Source organism: Balaenoptera acutorostrata, chromosome 17 (genome assembly GCF_949987535.1).
Source record: "Balaenoptera acutorostrata chromosome 17, mBalAcu1.1, whole genome shotgun sequence".
Taxonomy (NCBI): Eukaryota; Metazoa; Chordata; class Mammalia; order Artiodactyla; family Balaenopteridae; genus Balaenoptera; species Balaenoptera acutorostrata.
This window is the reverse complement of record NC_080080.1, coordinates 9,249,840-9,270,719: the sequence shown is the minus strand read 5'-3', so window position 1 is coordinate 9,270,719 and position 20,880 is coordinate 9,249,840. Positions and strand designations below refer to the sequence as shown.

Below are 20,880 nucleotides of genomic sequence, written 5' to 3'. Positions count from 1 at the left end.
AGAGAATAAAAATCTGTCACCATCCACATGCCAAACCTTTGAGGCTTTGGTGCCCTGTTTTTCTCTCTGAGAAAAAAACTATGAATGAAAGTTGCTATCTCGCCTATGTTTCTTTTTCATTAAAATGAGAAATCTTAATTGGGAATTAGATGACAGTGAACATGGAGTGGTCGTCAGCATCCTGGTACTTCACGGTGGAGCTAGGAGAACTCAAATCCTTTGTTTCTAGCTACGATATAAATTCCTCTATAGAGAAATGAAGACATTTATTTAGGCATTTTGCACATTTTTCTCGGGGCATCTGCATGCTGTTCTTTACTGACCTAATGAGTTGGCGTTTCTAGGGATTTCTCATACAGAAATAGATGGCCCACGGAAAGATGACAGGCCTAGGGACTCAATGCTTGTTAAGTCTGAAGGATGAAAGAATGAAGGAGGGAAGGAACAAAATTAGAGCCCTAATCCCTCCCTCAGCCCCGTGTAAAGCCACTCAGCCCTTAACAGTCAAGTCAAAGGAAAGCACCTCAGGGATCCTCTCCTGATGTGTTGTTCCAGGTAGAACTTAGATTTCCCTTCCTCTGCTCTCCTTCTCTGTACTCCTGTGTCTGTAATATCCCCATACCAGCACCCTCCACACTACATTGTTCTTTTCTGGTTGACATATCCACCTCCTCCATCAGACTGTGAGTGCCTTCCCCATTACACTGAGTCCCAATTCCCTGGGAATCTCTAGGGCCTGAGGCAAAGCAGGGCTCTTAATGCTTGGGTTATGGAAGGAAGGAAGGAAGGAAGGAAGGGAGGGAGGGGAAAACCATTGCCAAGCTAAGATTCAAACCTATGTTGATCTGACTCCTAAGCTGGCCTTACAGCATGTGGAAAAGATCCTTGGCATAGAAAACCCAGAAATGTGGGTGTCAATCAGGATAATGACAGTAATAATAATAAAAGCAAACCTTATGTAGTATTTGCCAGGTTAAGTCTCTATTCACACCTAATCTTTACAACAGCCCTAGGAGGTAGGTATTCTTACTATAACCATTATATAGATTGGAAAACTGAGGCACAAAGGTTTGGCAATGTGCGCAAATCATACAGTCAAAAAATCTTCCAAGTGGCCTGTAACTCACATTGTCTAATGTGGCAAAACAATGTGGGACCAATTCTGCTACTGTGGCCACAAACTCACAACACACAGGAAGTGGCTTAGGAATCCCTTGGTCTGACTTCTGCCTTCTAGCGATGAGGCAGCCGAGGGCCAGGGGGCTGGTGGTTCCTAACGGACTGTCTGGGCTGAGGAAGGAAAACGGTGGATAAAGCAGGGACCAGGTGGTAGGGTCATGATAGGACTGACTCCTGGGCTGTAGGAAGAACATTGTGATTTTAAAATAACCCTGATATATTGATCTGGTTCACTCTCATCTGGACAGGTTTGCAAAGTTAGCTCTGCTGAGCTCAAGGATCTATTGTTTTTCTCTGATCCAGTATGTCTGGAGATCTATGAGCACGATTCCAGAACATTTGCAGCTGGTGCTCCAAGGACACGCAGACTCACACACTGATGCAAGAGTGAGAAACTATATATTTTTCTGTGTTGGTTTCCTAAAAGAATTATTTTTCCCACGTATCCAAATCTCGTGGATGAATAATATACCAAATGAGCAGAACTAATCTCTAGTGAGCATTTACTTCTGCTGGACCACAGGCGTCATTCCAAGCAGCCTGTGAGGTTAGTACTATTATTATCCCCTTCCACATATAAGGACATGAGGACACAGAGAGGTTGCATAAGTTGCTCAAGATCACACAGCTAATAAGCAGAGCAGCCAGTTTTTGAAGTCTGTTAGTCTAACTCTGGAGTCTGTCTCAGCCCCTATTGCTAGGACTATCTCCTAATTCTACCACCTGGTTATTTTTGGTCCCTTGTTCAAGAGGAGAGAGGACCACAGATCTGGAGGGAGCCGGGCATACAGAGGATCAGATCTCAGCCCCTGTGCATGTTGTTTCCCCTTGCTGAGCCCCGGCACCTTCATCTGCATGGGGGACACTGAAATCTAGCTCTCATAAACGTCCACCTCAAAATCACATATTCTAGGTCTGCTCAGACAGCTTCCCACCACATGCAGATCCATCACATTTACCTTTTGCAAATGTAGAGAGTTGAATGTCCCCCTGCAAAAGCTATGTTCAAGCCCTCATCTGTTACCTGTGATTGTGACCTTATTCGGAAATAGAGTCTTGGCTGATGTACTCAAGATAAACTCCTACTGGAGTAGGGTGGGCACTTAATTCAATGAGTAGTGTCTTTGTAAGTGAAAGGAGAGGGAGGTTTGGCTACAGAGACATGAACATACCCAGAAGGAAGAAGCCTACGTGTAGATGGAGGCAGAGAACGGAGGTGATGGGTTACAAGGTCAAGGGACGCCAAGGAGTACCAGCAACCACCACATGCGAGGAAGGAGCAAGGAAGGATTCTCCCCAGAGCCTTCCAAGGAGCACGGCCTGATGACACTTTAAGTTTGGACGTCCAGCCTCCAGAACAGTGAGAGAATACACTTCTGTTGATCTCAGTCACCCAGCTTGTGATACTTTCCTGTGGCGGCTGCAGGAAACTAACACGGCAGACAACGAGGGCTTAGCAGATACACGTGCACTGTTTTCAGACAGACGGAGCCAAGTCGGAGCCCGTGACACACCCTCGTGTGCTAAGGGATGATGTGCTCATCGGTAGTGAGGAGGCTACTTGAAGGGGAGGCAGAACCACCCTTTCCTGTATTTTGGCAACATCATAAAAATGGGATTTCCACACTCTTAGAAGAACTAATAAACCTCTAGCCTTCTACTGGCTTTTCCCCATGGCAGGAGGTGAGTTATCTTGTTGGGTTATACGGAGTGTGTAACTGCCACTGGGCCCATGTTCTTGATTGGGTAGGCTTCCATACTAAAGGTCAGCACTGTATTCAAGGTCACGAATGGTCTCTCTCTCCTGCTCTCAGTGACCCACAGGGTCAGATAGGCCATGGCCCCAGGTGGCTGGCTGGGAGAGTTTCTGCTCTGCGCATGTGCTGGTCCCAAGGCCAGACTTACCGTGAAGTGTTACAAAGCTCACTGCTGCCCCAGAGCCAATCCTGCTTCACCCAGCAAATGTAGCCTATATTTCGATCCTTCCCTGTCTCCTCTATGTCTCAACTAGTTCATAATTCAGAGAGAAAAGGGTGTTATAAATAGGCAACCCCCAATATTAAAAAAAAATTGAGACTAAGTCCTTAGGACATGCCAGGGATCACTCTGAGATTAAAACTGGTCCAAATCTCAGTTACTCTGTAGCCTGGGAGCAGTGCTGCAGGGTCTGGATGGCAGGAGAAAATACATATAGCTATGGGATTGTGTCCAAGGCTCTTATTTTGCTCTGGGTAATAATTTTCTCATCAGTAAAATTGGGGGATTAGATTAATTGATCTCTAAATTCTTGTACATCTTTAATAGTCATTGATTCTAGGGCATGGAAGATTTATTGCCAACATCATCCATCACACTGTGAGATGAAATTCATGTGGCTGATGTCACAGGGAGAAGGAAAAATGTGAATTACAAGGTCTGACTAAACACTCCTTGATGCCGTAGAAGACTCTGGGTCTGTGCCTTTCCCTGCCTGCACAGCCCCCTCGCATGGCTGGGACTCCAGCTACATGAGCCAAGAAAGCGTAGAAGAAAACAACACACAAAAGCGGACACCTGCAATGACTGATTATGTGACTGTTCCCAACAAATGTGAGGACCAGCAGAGTGGTTGGGACCACGAACTATGGAGCCAGACCAGCTGGATCCAAGTCCTGCTCTTGCTACTTTATTAGCTGTATGACCTTGTGCAAGTCACTTACCTCGTTGAGCCTCAGTTTTCTCATCTGTAAAATGGGGATTAAAAATACTACCTACCTTCTGGGGTGGCTAGGAGGGGCTAGCTGCGCTTAGAACTGTAGCTGGCAAACAGTAGGCATTCTTTATAAATAAAGGTTATCATAACTTGAATTCTTTGATCCAAAGAATGATCCTTTACTAAGGTTGACAGGTTTGCAATGGGAAGGACATAATAATGACATAGGAGATAAAGATGCATGGGATAAATCTCTTCCCTCTCCAAAGACTGATACAAAGGAGAAGAAACCTGAAGGCTGCTGTTCATATTGAATCGTCTGAAAACACAAAGTGAACGATTGGGCCCAGGCAAGCAGTTATCGTCAACACAGTTACCTGTTCTGCAAATTCAAAAATGCTGGTTTCTTATTTTTAGTTTTTTAAGGAACCTCCATACTGTTCTCCATAGTGGCTGTATCAATTTACATTCCCACCAGCAGTGCAAGAGGGTTCCCTTTTCTCCACACCCTCTCCAGCGTTTATTGTTTGTAGATTTTCTGATGATGGTCATTCTGACTGGTGTGAGGTGATACCTCATTGTAGTTTTGATTTGCATTTCTCTAACGATTAGTGATGTTGAACATCCTTTCATGTGTTTGTTGGCCATCTGTATGCCTTTTTTGGAGAAATGTCTATTTAGGTCTTCTGCCCAGTTTTGGATTGGGTTGTTTTTTTGATATTGATCTGCATAAGCTGCTTGTATGTATAGCTGATTCACTCTGTTATAAAGCAGAAACTAACACACCATTGCAAAGCAATTATACTCCAATAAAGACATTAAAAAAATAATGCTGGTTTCTATCAAAAACCTAATTATCAGCACTGCTGCACGTCTACTGAATAGTTATAATTGATGTTCAAAATGACATCCCTAACCCAAAATACTGAAGTCTTCTCTGGTATATTCTATAAAGTAAACGAGGCTCAGTATGTTTTAGTGTTGATGTTCTTTAATGCAATATTATTTTTAGGAATTTGAAAAGTTATGAGTAGAATTTATGCCTGTCATGGGCATCTGTCATGTCTGTCTGCTCTATGTGTCACCCCCTATTCTTTGGGAAAAAGAACCCTATTCTATTGGAGAACAGATCTCCCATCTTCAACCAAGTGACTCTAATGGGGGCTGCCAAACACAGTATCTTGAACCTACACCCACCCACCCTAACTGGTGGAAACATGACCTAGAGTTTGGTCATTGTTACTAACCTCTTACTCTCTGAGCCACAGAGACCAAGGTGTGACCATGTGACCCAAATTGGGCCAATCTAAATGCTTCCCTGGGATCTTTCAAACTAGACTTGGGTGAAGAACAGGTGGACAGAAGAAAGAGGAAAAAATATGTGATCCTGGGGCTGCTAACATCCACAGTCTTATCAGTATGGAGAAAGTCAGCTGAGACAGTGGAACCAAAAAGAGAAGCACAGACAAGAGTTGAAGAGAGAGATTCTGGAAGGGTCCTGTTCCTTGTTTCCCGCCCAGGGGTTCCCATCCTCGCTGATGGGTGACTATGAAAGCCATTGTATTTCCTTCTGAGTCCAAGGTACTTTAAGTTGGGTTTCTGACACTTGGGGAATAAAGGGTTTGTCCATTCATCCATCCATCCATCCATCCATTTATCCATCCACCCACTTTTTCAGTAAATTAATATCTACTTAAAGCCAACCACATGCCAGGTTCTGTTCTAGGCACTGTTTCAGGTGCTGGAGAAAAGCAGTGAGCAAAACAGACAGAGTCTAGCCCCTTGGAGGCATTTGATCTAGTGGAGAAGGCAGACAAGAAACAAATGCATCATCTATTAGGTAACCATCAGTGCTAACAAGGAAACTGAAGCAGGGTCAAGGGGTAGAGACTGGGGTGTGGTGGAGAGGCAAGGAGGGTCTATCTCAGGAGGTGACATTTGGCAGAGTCTCAAATGAAGTGAAGGAGCAAGTGGAACAAAGAGATAAGAGTTCCTGGCTGAGAGAGAACAAGCGCCAGGATCAAGAGTTTGCTAGATTAACTGACCTCACTCTTTTCTCCTGGAGGACAAAGAGGGCATGACGACCACCTGTGCTGTGGTGGGACTCAGCCTGTATGGTCTGATACAGTCGGACAGACCTATATCTGAAATCCTTATCTTAGCTATTTCTGTCCTTGGCTTAGGTGTAAGTTACATAAACGCTTGAGCTCAATTTCCTCCTAAGGAAAATGATTGCACAATATCTCCTTCATTAAATCATTTATACATTCAGCAAATTTATGGAGTACATCCTACATTTCAGGCACAGTGTTAGCCCTATCAAACTCATGGGGTAGAGAGGAAGAGGGAATTTTAAAAGTTTTGACTGTATATAAAGTAAATGCGGGACGTCCCTGGTGGTGCAGTGGTTAAGAACCCACCTGCCAATGCAGGGGACACGGGTTCAAGCCCTGGTCCGGGAAGATCCCACATGCCGCGGAGCAACTAAGCCCGTGCGCCACAACTACTGAGCCTGCGCTCTAGAGCCCGCAAGCCACAACTACTGAGCCCACGTGCCACAACTACTGAAGCCCACGCGCTCTAGGGCCCATGCTCCGCAACAAGAGAAGCCACCGCAATGAGAAGCCTGCGCACCACAACGAAGAGTAGCCCCCTTGCGCCACAATTAGAGAAAAGCCCGCACGTAGCAAGGAGGACCCAATGTGGCCAAAAATAAATAAATTTATATATTAAAAAAAATAAATAAAGTAAACGCTTCCTTAGGGGAAGTGCTGAGTCCTACTTAAGGGCACCATGAGTGGGGCATCTAAACTAGGTGAGAAGGGGTGAGGCGGTGGGTTGTCAACTGTCTCTCAGGATCTATAGATCCCGAGAAGGAAGCACACAGTAATCAAAGCCAACCTCCCAGCCATTGTAGGAAGTCAGGGGGCTTCTGTTCCTCAAACAAGCCTGCATAAAAGCAAATCAGTCAAGACAGTCCCATCCTTGGGACCAAAGAAGCTCAGCTCTCTTGACCCTTTGGGGGGAGGGTGGTGGGAACACGCAATAGCTTTATAAGCAACTATAGGTATGAGCTCTTTCCAACAAGCTGACTAAAATGTTCCCTTTCTTATCCCAACAGAGAACCAGGAGCTGTTAAGTTAAAGAGAACATAACTCTTTCCTTGGGTTGACAAACAGATGTGTGGGCCACCTGTGTTAGAAGGTGTCAAAAAGATGAACTCCAAATCTGATTCTGGCTATTTAGAAATAATAATAAAGTAAGATAGAAACACCAGTTAGCAGGCAGCCTGTTGAAGAAGCGAATGGTATACCAGTAAGTATTCATCTAATGCACACGTATATGGCTGACCATTCTCTGGTCTCCTTGCTCCCTGCCTTCTTCGGTAAAAGAATTGATTCCTCTGTCGACAATTCACCCATCCTTCCTCCAGATCTCCGGCACCACCTCCAAGCTTCACACCTGCCATCTCCCCTGCCAATCCATCAGCCAAACCTATTTGTTGTTCAAATCAGAAGCGCTGCACCCTGAGCCTGGATGAGGGAGGCTGAGTGGCTTATGTAACTGACCTAGCTCTTCCTGAAGAGGATGAGCCAGAAAACACCCAGCAACTCTAACCCCAAGAAATCATGGAATGTACGTTCCCTCTGTGTGTACCCCTGGCAGAGTGGAGAGTTCTTGACAGAGGCACGAGTAAGTTGATGAGCAGATTTCAGAGACCCATTTTCAATAACTGGAGAAGCATGCCCAGCAAAGCTGCAAAATGCATCTAAGCCCAAATGAAACCAAAGTGCCCAGTCCAGTGCACAGCGGTATTTTGCACATACATTCCAACTTGGCTAAATTCTGTTCGTGTCTGCATAGAAAAGGATATAAAGGTCAATGCAGTAATTCATTTGCAATGTCAACACCTGCATGATTTAAAACCCCATTGGTCATGAGATGAGGGGGAAAGAGAACTCCATGGGGAGTCCTGAGATCGCGTAACCCCTCGAGCTCATGATTTCTGTAAGTTGGGGTGAGACTGCCTTCTTGGGGGGGACTCATTTCTGTAAAAGCATCCAGAGGAGGATCTCTGAGGCATCTTCCCGCTCTGCCTCTGTGAGGCATGAGCTGCTGCAGGTCTTCTAGCAAATGTCTCCTGACACTGTCATTGTCAGTGGTCAGCCCTCCTTTGCAATCTCCCCAGATGCCCCCTAGAGTCCGGACTGGTTCCAAGCAAGAAATGCTCCTTCCATTTGAAAGTCTGCATAAAGGAGGGAGAAAGTCCAAACTGTGTCTTTGTCTGTGAGTTAAGTGGTGCTGTCTGTTCCTTCCAGGCAGGATTAAGTGGTTCCCATACACATGGTCCAGGGTCCCACCACCTCCTCTGCCCAATCTGTCAGCTCTAGAAGGACAACAGCTAAGTTGGTGTCCAGGAGATTGACTGAGAGGCTTTACAAGTAGTTTGTCAACAATAATACTTTAAATCTATATTATATACATAATGTATATTTACATTTATAACTATTTCTATTTATAAATACAGGTGGCTTTCCATATCTGCAGGTTCCGCATTCACAGGTTCAGCCAAGTGAGGATCAAAAATATTCGAAAAAAATTTTTCAGAAAGTTTCAAAACACAAAAGTTGGATTTGCCACATACGGGCAACTATTTACAGAGCATTTATGTTGTGTTTACAACTATTGATATAGCACTTGCATTGTATTAGGTATTATAACTAATCTAGAGATGATTTAAAGTACACAGAAGGATGTGCATAGGTTATATGCAAATACTCTGGCATTTTATATAAGGGACTTGAGCATCTGCGGACTTTGGTATCCTTGAGGGTCCTGGAAACAACCCCTTGTGGATAAAGAGGGGTGACTTGTATACAAACAGTTAAACTGTTTGCGAGAGATGGTCTTCCTTTACCATCTCGAGCAGGGTCCATAGTTTCCCTGATACTGTGACATCTTGTCGAGAGGGAACCAAAAGGAAGAGAGAGGACTCATGCAGAAGCTCAACCTCCTTCTGCAGCAGCCTTTAGTGAACATGGTTTTACTAGGGATCATGAATTATAGTCTTGATTCACTTTTCGAAGAACCATCTGTGAGCCCAAGAAGCGAACGAAGCAAGATATAATGGAAATAACATGGTCTTAATATTCAGACCTGAGTTTGAATTTTGGTCTTGCTCCTCAGTAGCTGTGTGACCCAGGCAGAGTAACTCAACATCTCTGAGCCCCAGTCTCCTCAATCCATAAATGAAGACACGAGAGTCGATCTTTCACTGTGGATGTGAGGACCACATGAGATAACACATGCAGGACTCCAGGCACAGAGGAGAAACACTCAAAGTGTGACTGCTGCTATGATCACAATTAAGTTGTTCTTGAGTAAATTAACATGAAATTGGCAGAGGAAAATGGCGGCCAGCAACAGCAGTGAACCCCAAAACTCTATCTCACGACCAGCATGACTGCCCAGGGGCCCTACAGTGTACCCAACTGGACCCTTTGTCCCGACACAGTGGTGGGAAGAAGAGGCTTCATAATCACAAACATACCTGGCTGCTGCATCCAGCTGTTCTTTCCTGTGAGGAGACGGGGGAGAAAAAAATAAACACAGCATAAATTACAGGCAACAGCTCCCCCTCTCCCCAAAATCTGTCCCCAAGCTTCCCTTTGATGAAGACGAAGGAGCAGGGTGGAGCTCTGGGACAAGATGGTGCAAGTGGAGGAGAGCCAGTGAATGACATGGGTTTCCCCAGCCAGACCCCAGACCCCTCCTGTGACCTAACAGGTCTGGCTCTGAACTCCAGGGTTCTTCTCAGCCATGCATTCATTTATTCATCCCCAGAATGGTTGCTGAGCACCTACTCTGCCCCACACCTTGTGCTGGGTTCAGGTGATCTGTTCAGCGGTGGGGACAGATCAGGAAACCAGGAACTTCATAACTTATCAGCCACACACCCCATCACTCTGTCACCACCATCATCATTACAGTCGACATCATCATCACTAATATTTATTGTGCGGTAATTAGTAGGCAGATACTCTTTTAAGTGCTTTTTATGGATTAACTTATTTAATCATCACTAGCAACCCTATGAGGTAAATATTATTATCACCCCCATTTTCCTGATGAGAAAACTGAGACACAGAGGGATTCAGTCCATTGCTCAAGGTCTCACAGCCAGGAAGCAGCCGAGTCAGGATTCAAACCTAGGTGATCCAGCTCCGGAGCCCACACTTCTAACCATGAGGCCACACGCAGTCTACACACATGCATAACCGAGACTTCGCTCAGGCTCTGCCTAGAACGGTCTTACTCTTCCTTTAAGTTCCAGTTGGAGGGGCTCCTCCTGGTGTTTCTATCTAAATTCCCAGGGTTGAGGCTGAGCTAATATCTTCGTATGTGGAATTGGACTGGATCACATTGTCTTAGAATTACATGGTCGTGCGGGGGCAGAGCCTCTGCTTTTCTCAGCTCTAAAACCTGAGCACCCCATACCCTGGCACTTCATAAGTGCACAGGAAATACTGAATGAATACCTGGACTATCGTTGGGATCCAGGGGTGGGAGAAATGGGGAGAGAATATGAGGTGTCTTGGTAGAAGAGCAAAAGGACCAGCTGGAGAGTTAAGGATTTCTAGTTCATGCGTCAGCTCAGCCTGTGGGTCTAGTGTGGCTTTGAGCTGGACACATCCTCTGGGCCTATTTCCCCTCCTGAAGCATGTGGACAGAAGAAGCTCTGACTTTTTAGAATCCTCTGGGTCTCTGGCTCCAGGAAAAGTAGGGACGGCAGTAAGAGGAGAAGGAAGGGCTTCCCTGGTGGTGCAGCGGTTGAGAGTCTGCCTGCCAATGCAGGGGACACGGGTTCGAGTCCTGGTCTGGGAAGATCCCACATGCCGCGGAGCAGCTGGGCCCGTGAGCCACAACTACTGAGCCTGCGCGTCTGGAGCCTGTGCTCCGCAACAAGAGAGGCCGTGATAGTGAGAGGCCTACGCACCGCGATGAAGAGTGGCCCTCACTCGCCGCAACTGGAGAAAGCCCTCGCACAGAAACGAAGACCCAATGCAGCCAAAAAAATAAAGTAAATAAATAAATAAGTCAGGAGCTCTTTAAAAAAAAAGAGGAAAAGGAAAAGGTGAGGGAGAGGGCCGAGGGCAGGATGGGAGCAGAGGGCAATGTGGGGGGCGGTGCTAAAGGCAGGGATAAATTAGGAGCATGGGACTATCAGATACACCCTACTATACATAAAATAGATAAGCAACAAGGATTTATTGTATAGCACAGGGAGGATCTTGTAGTAACCTATAATGGAAAATCATCTGAAAAAATATATAACTGAGTCACTATGCTGTACACCTGAAACTAACACAATATTGTAAATCAGCTATATTTCAATTTAAAAAAAGAATCAGAGGCACCACTTGCATTCCTTTCTCATGCTACAGGACGATGATTCCATGCCTCCCACTCCAGCATCAGAACTCCCCCACCTCCCCACTTCCCCCCCCACCCCAGCCAGTGACCCTGACCTCAGCAGAGATCTGCCGCATGGTCCTACCACCATATTGACAATCTTATACCTGGTCTCGCCCACTGGCTTCCCTTCAGTGTTGATGGATGAAGGGTCCATGCTCCTGCTGACGGCTTCACTTGTGCCTTGAAGCCCATGCCCTCCATCCTGCTCTCTCCTCTAGCCCTCCCCTCCACCACCACTGCATCTGCCTATACCCCTCTCTACCATTATACCATTCCCATCAAGGATAAAACCTGAGCCCTACATCCCTTGCAGCTGTGTCATCTGCACTCACTGTCCCCACGTGCTCATTTCCTTGTCACCCTTTGGCCTGTGTAAGCTCGCTTTCTGCCCACTGCTCCACTGCAACTGCTCTAGTCAAAGCCCCAACACACTCCAAGAGATAACACCCAGTGGGCAATTCTCTGTCCCTGTCTCCATCAACCATGTGACAGGACTAGCACGGTTGACCCTCTCCTGTTCACTGTTCTATCCCCAATGCCACGCCCAGTGTCTAGCACGTAAGAGATGCTCAGTTAAATACTTGCCGAATGCATGGATAAATGAAGAAAGGGTTTGTAACCACATTCCAGAGGGGATGTTCTAGCCCTGCTGTCACTAACAGTGGCTTCCCAGGACTGTGCTTTGGGAGTTTAGTGTCTTCCTTGCCCTCTTCTCTCCTCTGTGCCATACACCCACTGCTTCCTTCCAGCACAGATTCAACCAGCAGAGACTAAACACCTAGGACGGGCCAGGTACTTTCGCACATTTTATTCAGTTTGACCTTCACAACAACAATCTTCAGAAAAGGCTATTATTATCTCAACAAAACTTGTCTCATCTTACTTTCATCCAATTTTCTCCCTAAAAAACTCTTTCTTTCCAGAGATATAATGGGCTTTGGCATAAGACCTGGGTTCCAATCTTTGGTCCATTGCTTACTAGCTGGGTGACATTAGACAAGCTGATTAATCTCACTGATGTTCTGATTCTTCACCTATAAGCTTGGGGTTATGAAAAATGGAGTTACCCATTCTACTTATCTCCCAGGACATTCTAAAGATTAAATGAGATAGCCTGTATGAAAACAGATCCATTGTTATTTGGCCGTAGCAAAGGGTTACTGCATATAGTTCCCCTTCTCCATTTCTAAGCACTCCAATAACCTTGACGCTGGTCATAAAAAGAACAAGTTCTGGTTCTACAATAAATTAACTGGGTCTTCTTGGTCAAGTAACTTCTGTTTCTTGGGCCTAAGTCTCAGCTCCATTTTAGTTCTAATATCTAATGATTCCAAAGCTGCACTGTCCAATGGTAGCCACTAATCAATCACATATGGCTATTTAAATTAAAATTAAAGAAAATTAACAATTCAATTCCTCAGTTGCACTAGTAATAGATGCTCAACAGCCACCTGTAACTAGTGGTTACCATATGGGGCAGTGCAGCTATAGACAATTCTACTATCACTTTTAGGGAACAAATCTGTGTGCATGTTTTTTTGTTGGTGGTAAGTAACACCTGGTTTTTAATGTCTGCTCTCTTCTCTGCTTGTGCATGAGGATGTACAATCTACCATCCCCCCAGCATCTTCCTGTACCTTCTCAGCCTCCTACCACCTACTTCTACCAGGTCTACACAGTTTCCATTGGCCAGCAACTCAGAAGACCTGGGTTTGATCCCAGCTATGCCCAACATGATGTGTGGCCTTGAGCAAGTTCCAGAGCTGCTGAGGGCCTTAGTTTCTTCTCATATAAAATTGGGGTGGGACTTGAAACTCTCCGAGGTTCTTTGCAATTCAAAAGTAATGATTTTATAATTTTAAGTAATCATAAAAGAAAAACAAAAAAGGCAATACCATCACTCATCACTGCTAGCCCAAAATATGCATGTATATACATACACATATGTACACGTGTGTATACATACACACATATACTTGCAAATTAACAAAGAACTACATTTGCTGGAAACTGATATGACACCACTCTTAGAAATGGGTTACACAACTTCATCCTTCAAAATCTTTTGGAGGACTATAAAATGGTGTAGCCACCATGGAAAACAGTCTGGCAGTTTCTCAAAATGTTAAACATAGAGTTACCTATTCCACTCCTAGGTATATACCCAAGAGCATTGAAAACACATATCCACACAACATGTACCTAAATGTTCATGGGTCAAAAAGTGGAAATAACACAAATATGCATCAACTGATGAATGGATAAATACAATGGGGTATATATGATGGAATATTATTCAGCCATAAAAGGAATAAAGTTCTGATACACAAGACAACATAGATGCAACTTGAAAATATTATGACAAGTGAAAGAAATCATATTATAAGATTTTATTTTTATATGAAATGTCCAGAATAGGCAGAATAGAGAGAGAAAATATTAGTGGTTGCAAGGGCTGGGGGAAAAGAGGGAATCCAGAGTAACTGCTAAAGGGCACAGGGTTTCTTTTTGGGGTAATGAAAATATTCTGGAATTAGATAGTGGCGATCAATGCCCAACTTTGTGAATATACTAAAAACCTACCAAATTGTTACTTTAAAAGGGTACCTTTTATGGCGTGCGAAATCCTTTCATAGTATATGAAATATATCTCAATAAAGTGTTTTTTCAAAAAAGTAAATCAAATAAAAAAACCTTTAGGAAGCAGGTGAGGACACAACAGTGTATTATCAGCTACTTTTTTTTTTTTTGCCATTAAACATATGGAGTGGGTTGGAATATGGGGGCGACATTCTTTTCCCAAGGGATGGCCTTGTTTCAGAATGGTTGCCAAGTGAATTCTCTAGTGGCTTTATACTTTTGTCCTTGAAAAAAAGAAAGAAATGTTCTCTCTTAAAAGCCATTCCCATATCACAGCTGCTGTCTGCAGCACAATGTATTCCTTGGAGTCTCCGACAGCTAGGACAATGCCTTATTTATAATAAATCAACCCAAAAGAATGGTCCTCTTGCCAAGACCTTGGGATGCAAAGAAAACAGAAATCTTCTTGATTCAGAATTCAATGTGGTTGCACAAGTTCTTGTTTTTGAGTTCAAGGTCACTCTGTTCTCCTCAGGGGAAGCCACCTGCCCATTCTAAGACCCTTGTTATCCCAAGGAAGGCTGATACTACCCCAAACCCAAAATGATTATAGCAACAATCGAATGTTAGAATCAAAAGGAATCACAGAGATCATCTTCTGAGTAAATCTAATTACAAGTAAGAAGACAAAGTTAGTAAACCAAAATTTATCATTCCATTACGGAAGGCTTGCTTCTTCTCATCTCGTTAACTCTCCCACAAGTCATCACTCCCTGAGTTTCTTTCCCTTTGCTTATTCCCTTTCAGGTCCTCCCTCTATCCTCCCTTCCTACTGCTGTTACCTTGGTTTAAGCTCTCATTTCCTCTTCCCCTGAATCCTGCATTCCTTTGTTAGCTGATCTCCTTGTGCAGAATCCTGAGCCTGTCCAATCCATCCTCCCTCCTGTCACTTTCCTGAAACACACATCTGATCATGTCATTCTCTGTCGCCAATAGCTTCTCTTCGCTTTCAGGATCAAGGTCAGAGTCCTTCACAAGTCACTCGTGACCTGCATGGTCTGGTCCAATCCTTAGCATGTACAAGGGGCTCAAAAATATTGGTGGACCGAATGCCTGGACTAGAAAGTGCCACATGCCACTAGACCCTCTTGGGAGTAACAGCACCATAGATGCTGAGATGGGAGAGGTAAGCAGGACCCTGAGGTTCTGGGGCCCTGTGGGTTGTGGTCAGGTTTTGGATCTTGTTCTCTTCATCATGGTTATCCAGTGGAAAGTTTTATGCAGGGAAATGAGTCAGTCATGATGTCATGAATTTTCTTAAATCTTTATGACAGTCCGGTGATGGAAGTGGAGGGAAAATTGAGGCCGAGTTCAGAGCCTGGTCGCAGGTTCCACAATGAGAGTGTGGGAAGGTGGGATGGGGTTGGGGGGAGCCACCCGTCCAGCACTGGGTCATGCTATGGTTCATGAACCCAGACACATGGCAGAAACATGCTTCAGAGCAGGGTGCCCACTCCAGGTATGAGTTCTGAGTGTCCCTCTACTTCTTCTTCCAACTCAAGGGTCCTGTCCACCCAGCCTTCTATCCACACACTTAAAAATCTGAGCTCTGGACCACAGTGTCTAAAATCTGGCAAGGATTTTGGGCACTTTGCTGATGGTGTCGGTGAGCGCGTTTCCTGCCTGAGCGCAACTAGTGGCAAGTCGCGGGCACCTCCAGTTTCCTAAGGTGAAAGCTTAGATTATTGAGATTAGGAACCAAGATGGCGGAGTAGAAGGACGTGCTCTCACTCCCTCTTGTGAGAACACCAGAATCACAACTAGCTGCTGGACAATCATCGACAGGAAGACACTGGAACTCACCAAAAAAGATACCTCACATCCAAAGACAAAGGAGAAGCCACAATGAGACGGTAGGAGGGGCGCAATCCCAGTAAAATCAAATCCCATAACTGCTGGGTGAGTGACTCACAGACTGGAGAACACTTATACCACAGAAGTCCACCCACTGGAGTGAAGGTTCTGAGCCCCACGTCAGGCTTCCCAACCTGGGGGTCCGGCAACGGGAGGAGGAATTCCTAGAGAATCAGACTTTGAAGGCGAGTGGGATTTGACTGCAGGACTTCGACAGGACTGGGGGAAACAGAGACTCCACTCTTGGAGGGCACACACAAAGTAGTGTGTGCATCGGGACCCAGGGGAAGGAGCAGTGACCCCAGGGGAGACTGAACCAGACCTACCTGCTAGTGTTGGAGGGTCTCCTGCAGAGGTGGGGGGGCGGGGGGGGGGGAGTTGTGGCTCACCGTGAGGACAAGGACACTGGCAGCAGAAGTTCTGGGAAGTGCTCCTTGGCGTGAGCCCTCCCAGAGTTTGCCATTAACCCCACCAAACAGCCCAGGTAGGCTCCATTGTTGGGTTGCCTCAGGCCAAACAACTAACAGGGAGGGAACCCAGCCCCACCCACCAGCTGTCAAGCGGATTAAAGTTTTACTGAGCTCTGCCCACCAGAGCAACAGTCAGCTCTACCCACCACCAGTCCCTCCCATCAGTAAACATGCACAAGCCTCTTAGACAGCCTCATCCACCAGAGGGCAGACAGCAGAAGCAAGAAGAACTACAGTCCTGCAGCCTGTAGAATGAAAACCACATTCACAGAAAGATAGACAAGATGAAAAGGCAGAGGGCTATGTACCAGATGAAGGAACAAGATAAAACCACAGAAAAACAACTAAATGAACTGGAGATAGGCAACCTTTCAGAAAAAGAATTCAGAATAATGATAGTGAAGATGATCCAGGACCTCAGAAAAAGAATGGAGGCAAAGATCGAGAAGATGCAAGAAATGTTTAACAAAGACCTAGAAGAATTAAAGAACAAACAAACAGAGATGAACAATACAATAACTGAAATGAAAAATACACTAGAAGGAATCAATAGCAGAATAACTGAGGCAGAAGAACGGATAAGTGACCTGGAAGACAGAATGGTGGAATTCACTGCTGCAGAACAGAATAAAGAAAAAAGAATGAAAAGAAATGAAGACAGCATAAGAGACCTCTGGGACAACATTAAATGCAACAGCATTCGCATTATAGGGGTCCCAGAAGGAGAAGAGAGAGAGAAAGGACCCAAGAAAATATTTGAAGAGATTATAGTTGAAAACTTCCCTAACATGGGAAAGGAAATAGCCACCCAAGTCCAGGAAGTGCAGCGAGTCCCATACAGGATAAACCCAAGGAGAAACACGCTGAGACACATAGCAATCAAACTGGAAAAAATTAAAGACAAAGAAAAATTATTGAAAGCAGCAAGGGAAAAACGACAAATAACATACAAGGGAACTCCCATAAGGTAAACAGCTGATTTCTCAGCAGAAACTCTACAAGCCAGAAGGGAGTGGCATGATATACTTAAAGTGATGAAAGGGAAGAACCTACAACCAAGATTACTCTACCCGGCAAGGATCTCATTCAGATTTGATGGAAAAATCAAAAGCTTTACAGACAAGCAAAAGCTAAGAGAATTCAGCACCACCAAACCAGCTCTTCAACAAATGCTAAAGGAACTTCTCTAAGTGGGAAACAAAAGAGACCAAAAGGACCTACAAAAACAAACCCAAAACAATTAAGAAAATGGTCATAGGAACATACATGTCAATAATTACCTTAAACGTGAATGGATTAAATGCTCCAACCAAAAGACACTGGCTTGCTGAATGGATACAAAAACAAGACCCATCTATATGCTGTCTACAAGAGACCCACTTCAGACCTAGGGACACATACAGACTGAAAGGGAGGGGATGGAAAAAGATATTCCATGCAAATGGAAATCAAAAGAAAGCTGGAGTAGCAATACTCATATCAGATAAAATAGACTTTAAAATAAAGAATGTTACAAGAGACAAGGAAGGACACTACGTAATGATCAAGGGATCAATCCAAGAAGAAGATATAACAATTATAAATATATATGCACCCAACACAGGAGCACCTCAATACATACAGCAACTGCTAACAGCTATAAAAGAGGAAATCGACAGTAGCACAATAATAGTGGGGGACTTTAACACCTCACTTACACCAATGGAAAGATCATCCAAAATGAAAATAAATAAGGAAACAGAAGCTTTATATGACACAACAGACCAGATAGATTTAATTGATATTTATAGGACATTCCATCCAAAAACAGCAGATTACACTTTCTTCTCAAGTGCGCACGGAACATTCTCCAGGATAGATCACACCTTGGGTCACAAATCAAGCCACAGTAAATTTAAGAAAATTGAAATCATATCAAGCATCTTTTCTGACCACAATGCTATGAGATTAGAAATGAATTACAGGGAAAAAACCGTAAAAAACACAGACGCATGGAGGCTAAACAATACGTTACTAAATAACCAAGTGATCACTGAAGAAATCAAAGAGGAAATCAAAAAATACCTAAAGACAAATGACAATGAAAACACGATGATCCAAAACCTATGGGATGCAGCAAAAGCAGTTCTAAGACGGAAGTTTATAGCTATACAAGCCTACCTCAAGAAACAAGAAAAATCTCAAATAAACAATCTAACCTTATACTTAAAAGAACTAGAGAAAGAAGAACAAACAAAACCCAAAGTTAGCAGAAGGAAAGAAATCATAAAGATCAGAGCAGAAATAAATGAAATAGAAACAAAGAAAACAATAGCAAAGATCAATAAAACTAAAAGCTGGTTCTTTGAGAAGATAAACAGAATTGATAAACCATTAGCCAGACTCATCAAGAAAAAGAGGGAGAGGACTCAAATCAATAAAATTAGAAATGAAAAAGGAGAAGTTACAACAGACACCGCAGAAATACAAAGCATACTAAGAGACTACTACAAGCAACTCTATGCCAATAAAATGGACAACCTGGAAGAAATGGACAAATTCTTAGAAAGGTATAACCTTCCAAGACTGAACCAGGAAGAAATAGAAAATATGAACAGACAAATCACAAGTAATGAAATTGAAACTGTGATTAAAAATCTTCCAACATACAAAAGTCCAGGACCAGATGGCTTCACAGGTGAATTCTATCAAACATTTAGAGAAGAGCTAACACCCATCCTTCTCAAACTCTTCCAAAAAATTGCAGAGGAAGGAACATTCCCAAACTCATTCTATGAGGCTACCATCACCCTGATACCAAAACCACACAAAGATACTACAAAAAAAGAAAATTACAGGCCAATATCACTGATGAACAGAGATGCAAAAATCCTCAACAAAATACTAGCAAACAGAATCCAACAACACATTAAAAGGATCATACACCATGATCAAGTGGGATTTATCCCAGGGATGCAAGGATTCTTCAATATATGTAAATCAATCAATGTGATAAACCATATTAACAAATTGAAGAATAAAAACCATATGATCATCTCAATAGATGCAGAAAAAGTTTTTGACAAAATTCAACACCCATTTATGACAAAAACTCTCCAGAAAGTGGGCATAGAGGGAACCTACCCCAACATAATAAAGGCCATATACGACAAACCCACAGCAAACGTCATTCTCAATGGTGAAAAACTGAAAGCATTTCCTCTAATATCAGGAACAAGACAAGGATATCCACTCTCACCACTATTATTCCACATAGTTTTGGAAGTCCTAGCCACGGCAATCAGAGAAGGAAAAGAAATAAAAGGAATACAAACTGGAAAAGAAGAAGTAAAACTGTCACTGTTTGCAGATGACATGATACTATACATAGAGAATCCTAAAGATGCCACCAGAAAACTACTAGAGTTAATCAACGAATCTGGTAAAGTTGCAGGATACAAAATTAATGCACAGAAATCTCTTGCATTGCTATACACTAATGATGAAAAATCTGAAAGAGAAATTAAGGAAACACTCCCATTTACCATTGCAACAAAAAGAATAAAATACCTAGGAATAAACCTACCTAGGGAGACAAAAGACCTGTATGCAGAAAACTATAAGACACGGATGAAAGAAATTAAAGATGATACCAACAGATGGAGAGCTATACCATGTTCTTGGATTGGAAGAATCAATATTGTGAAAATGACTATACTACCCAAAGCAATCTACAGATTCAGTGCAATCCCTATCAAATTACCAATGGCAATTTTTACGGAACTAGAACAAATCATCTTAAAATTTATATGGAGACACAAAAGACCCTGAATAGCCAAAGCAGTCTTGAGGGAAAAAAACGGAGCTGGAGGAATCAGACTCCCTGATTTCAGACTATACTACAAAGCTACAGTAATCAAGACAATATGGTACTGGCACAAAAACAGAAACAAAGATCAATGGAACAAGATAGAAAGCCCAGAGATAAACCCACGCACCTATGGTCAACTAATCTATGACAAAGGAGGCAAGGATATACAATGGAGAAAAGACAGTCTCTTCAATAAGTGGTGCTGGGAAAACTGGACAGCTACATGTAAAAGAATGAAATTAGAACACTCCCTAACACCATACACAAAAATAAACTCAAAATGGATTAGAGACCTAAATGTAAGACTGGACACTATCAAACTGTTAGAGGAAAACATAGGAAGAACACTCTTTGACATAAATCACAGCAAGATCTTTTTTGATCCACCTCCTAGAGTAATGGAAATAAAAACAAAAATAAACAAATGGGACCTAATGAAACTTCAAAGCTTTTGCACAGCAAAGGAAACCAGAAACAAGATGAAAAGACAGCCCTCAGAATGGGAGAAAATATTTGCAAACGAATCAACGGACAAAGGATTAATCTCCAAAATATATAAACAGCTCATGCAGCGCAATATTAAAGAAACAAAGAACCTAATCCAAAATGGGCAGAAGACCTAAATAGACATTTCTCCAAAGAAGACATATAGATGGCCAAGAAGCACATGAAAAGTGCTCAACATCACTAATTATTAGAGAAATGCAAATCAAAACTAC

At 43.4% G+C, this 20,880-nt stretch overlaps 1 protein-coding gene across 2 annotated transcripts in view; it reads right to left on the bottom strand.

Annotated features, from left to right (window-relative positions):
• Window positions 1-20,880, bottom strand: part of KCNQ3 (potassium voltage-gated channel subfamily Q member 3) — a 306,180-nt gene that overhangs the window by 19,732 nt on the left and 265,568 nt on the right. For both annotated transcript variants that reach the window (XM_057532295.1, XM_007188927.3), the window contains exon 9: window positions 9,423-9,449. In XM_057532295.1, coding sequence (XP_057388278.1) covers window positions 9,423-9,449 — 27 coding nt within the window. The remainder of the gene's footprint in view (window positions 1-9,422; window positions 9,450-20,880) is intronic.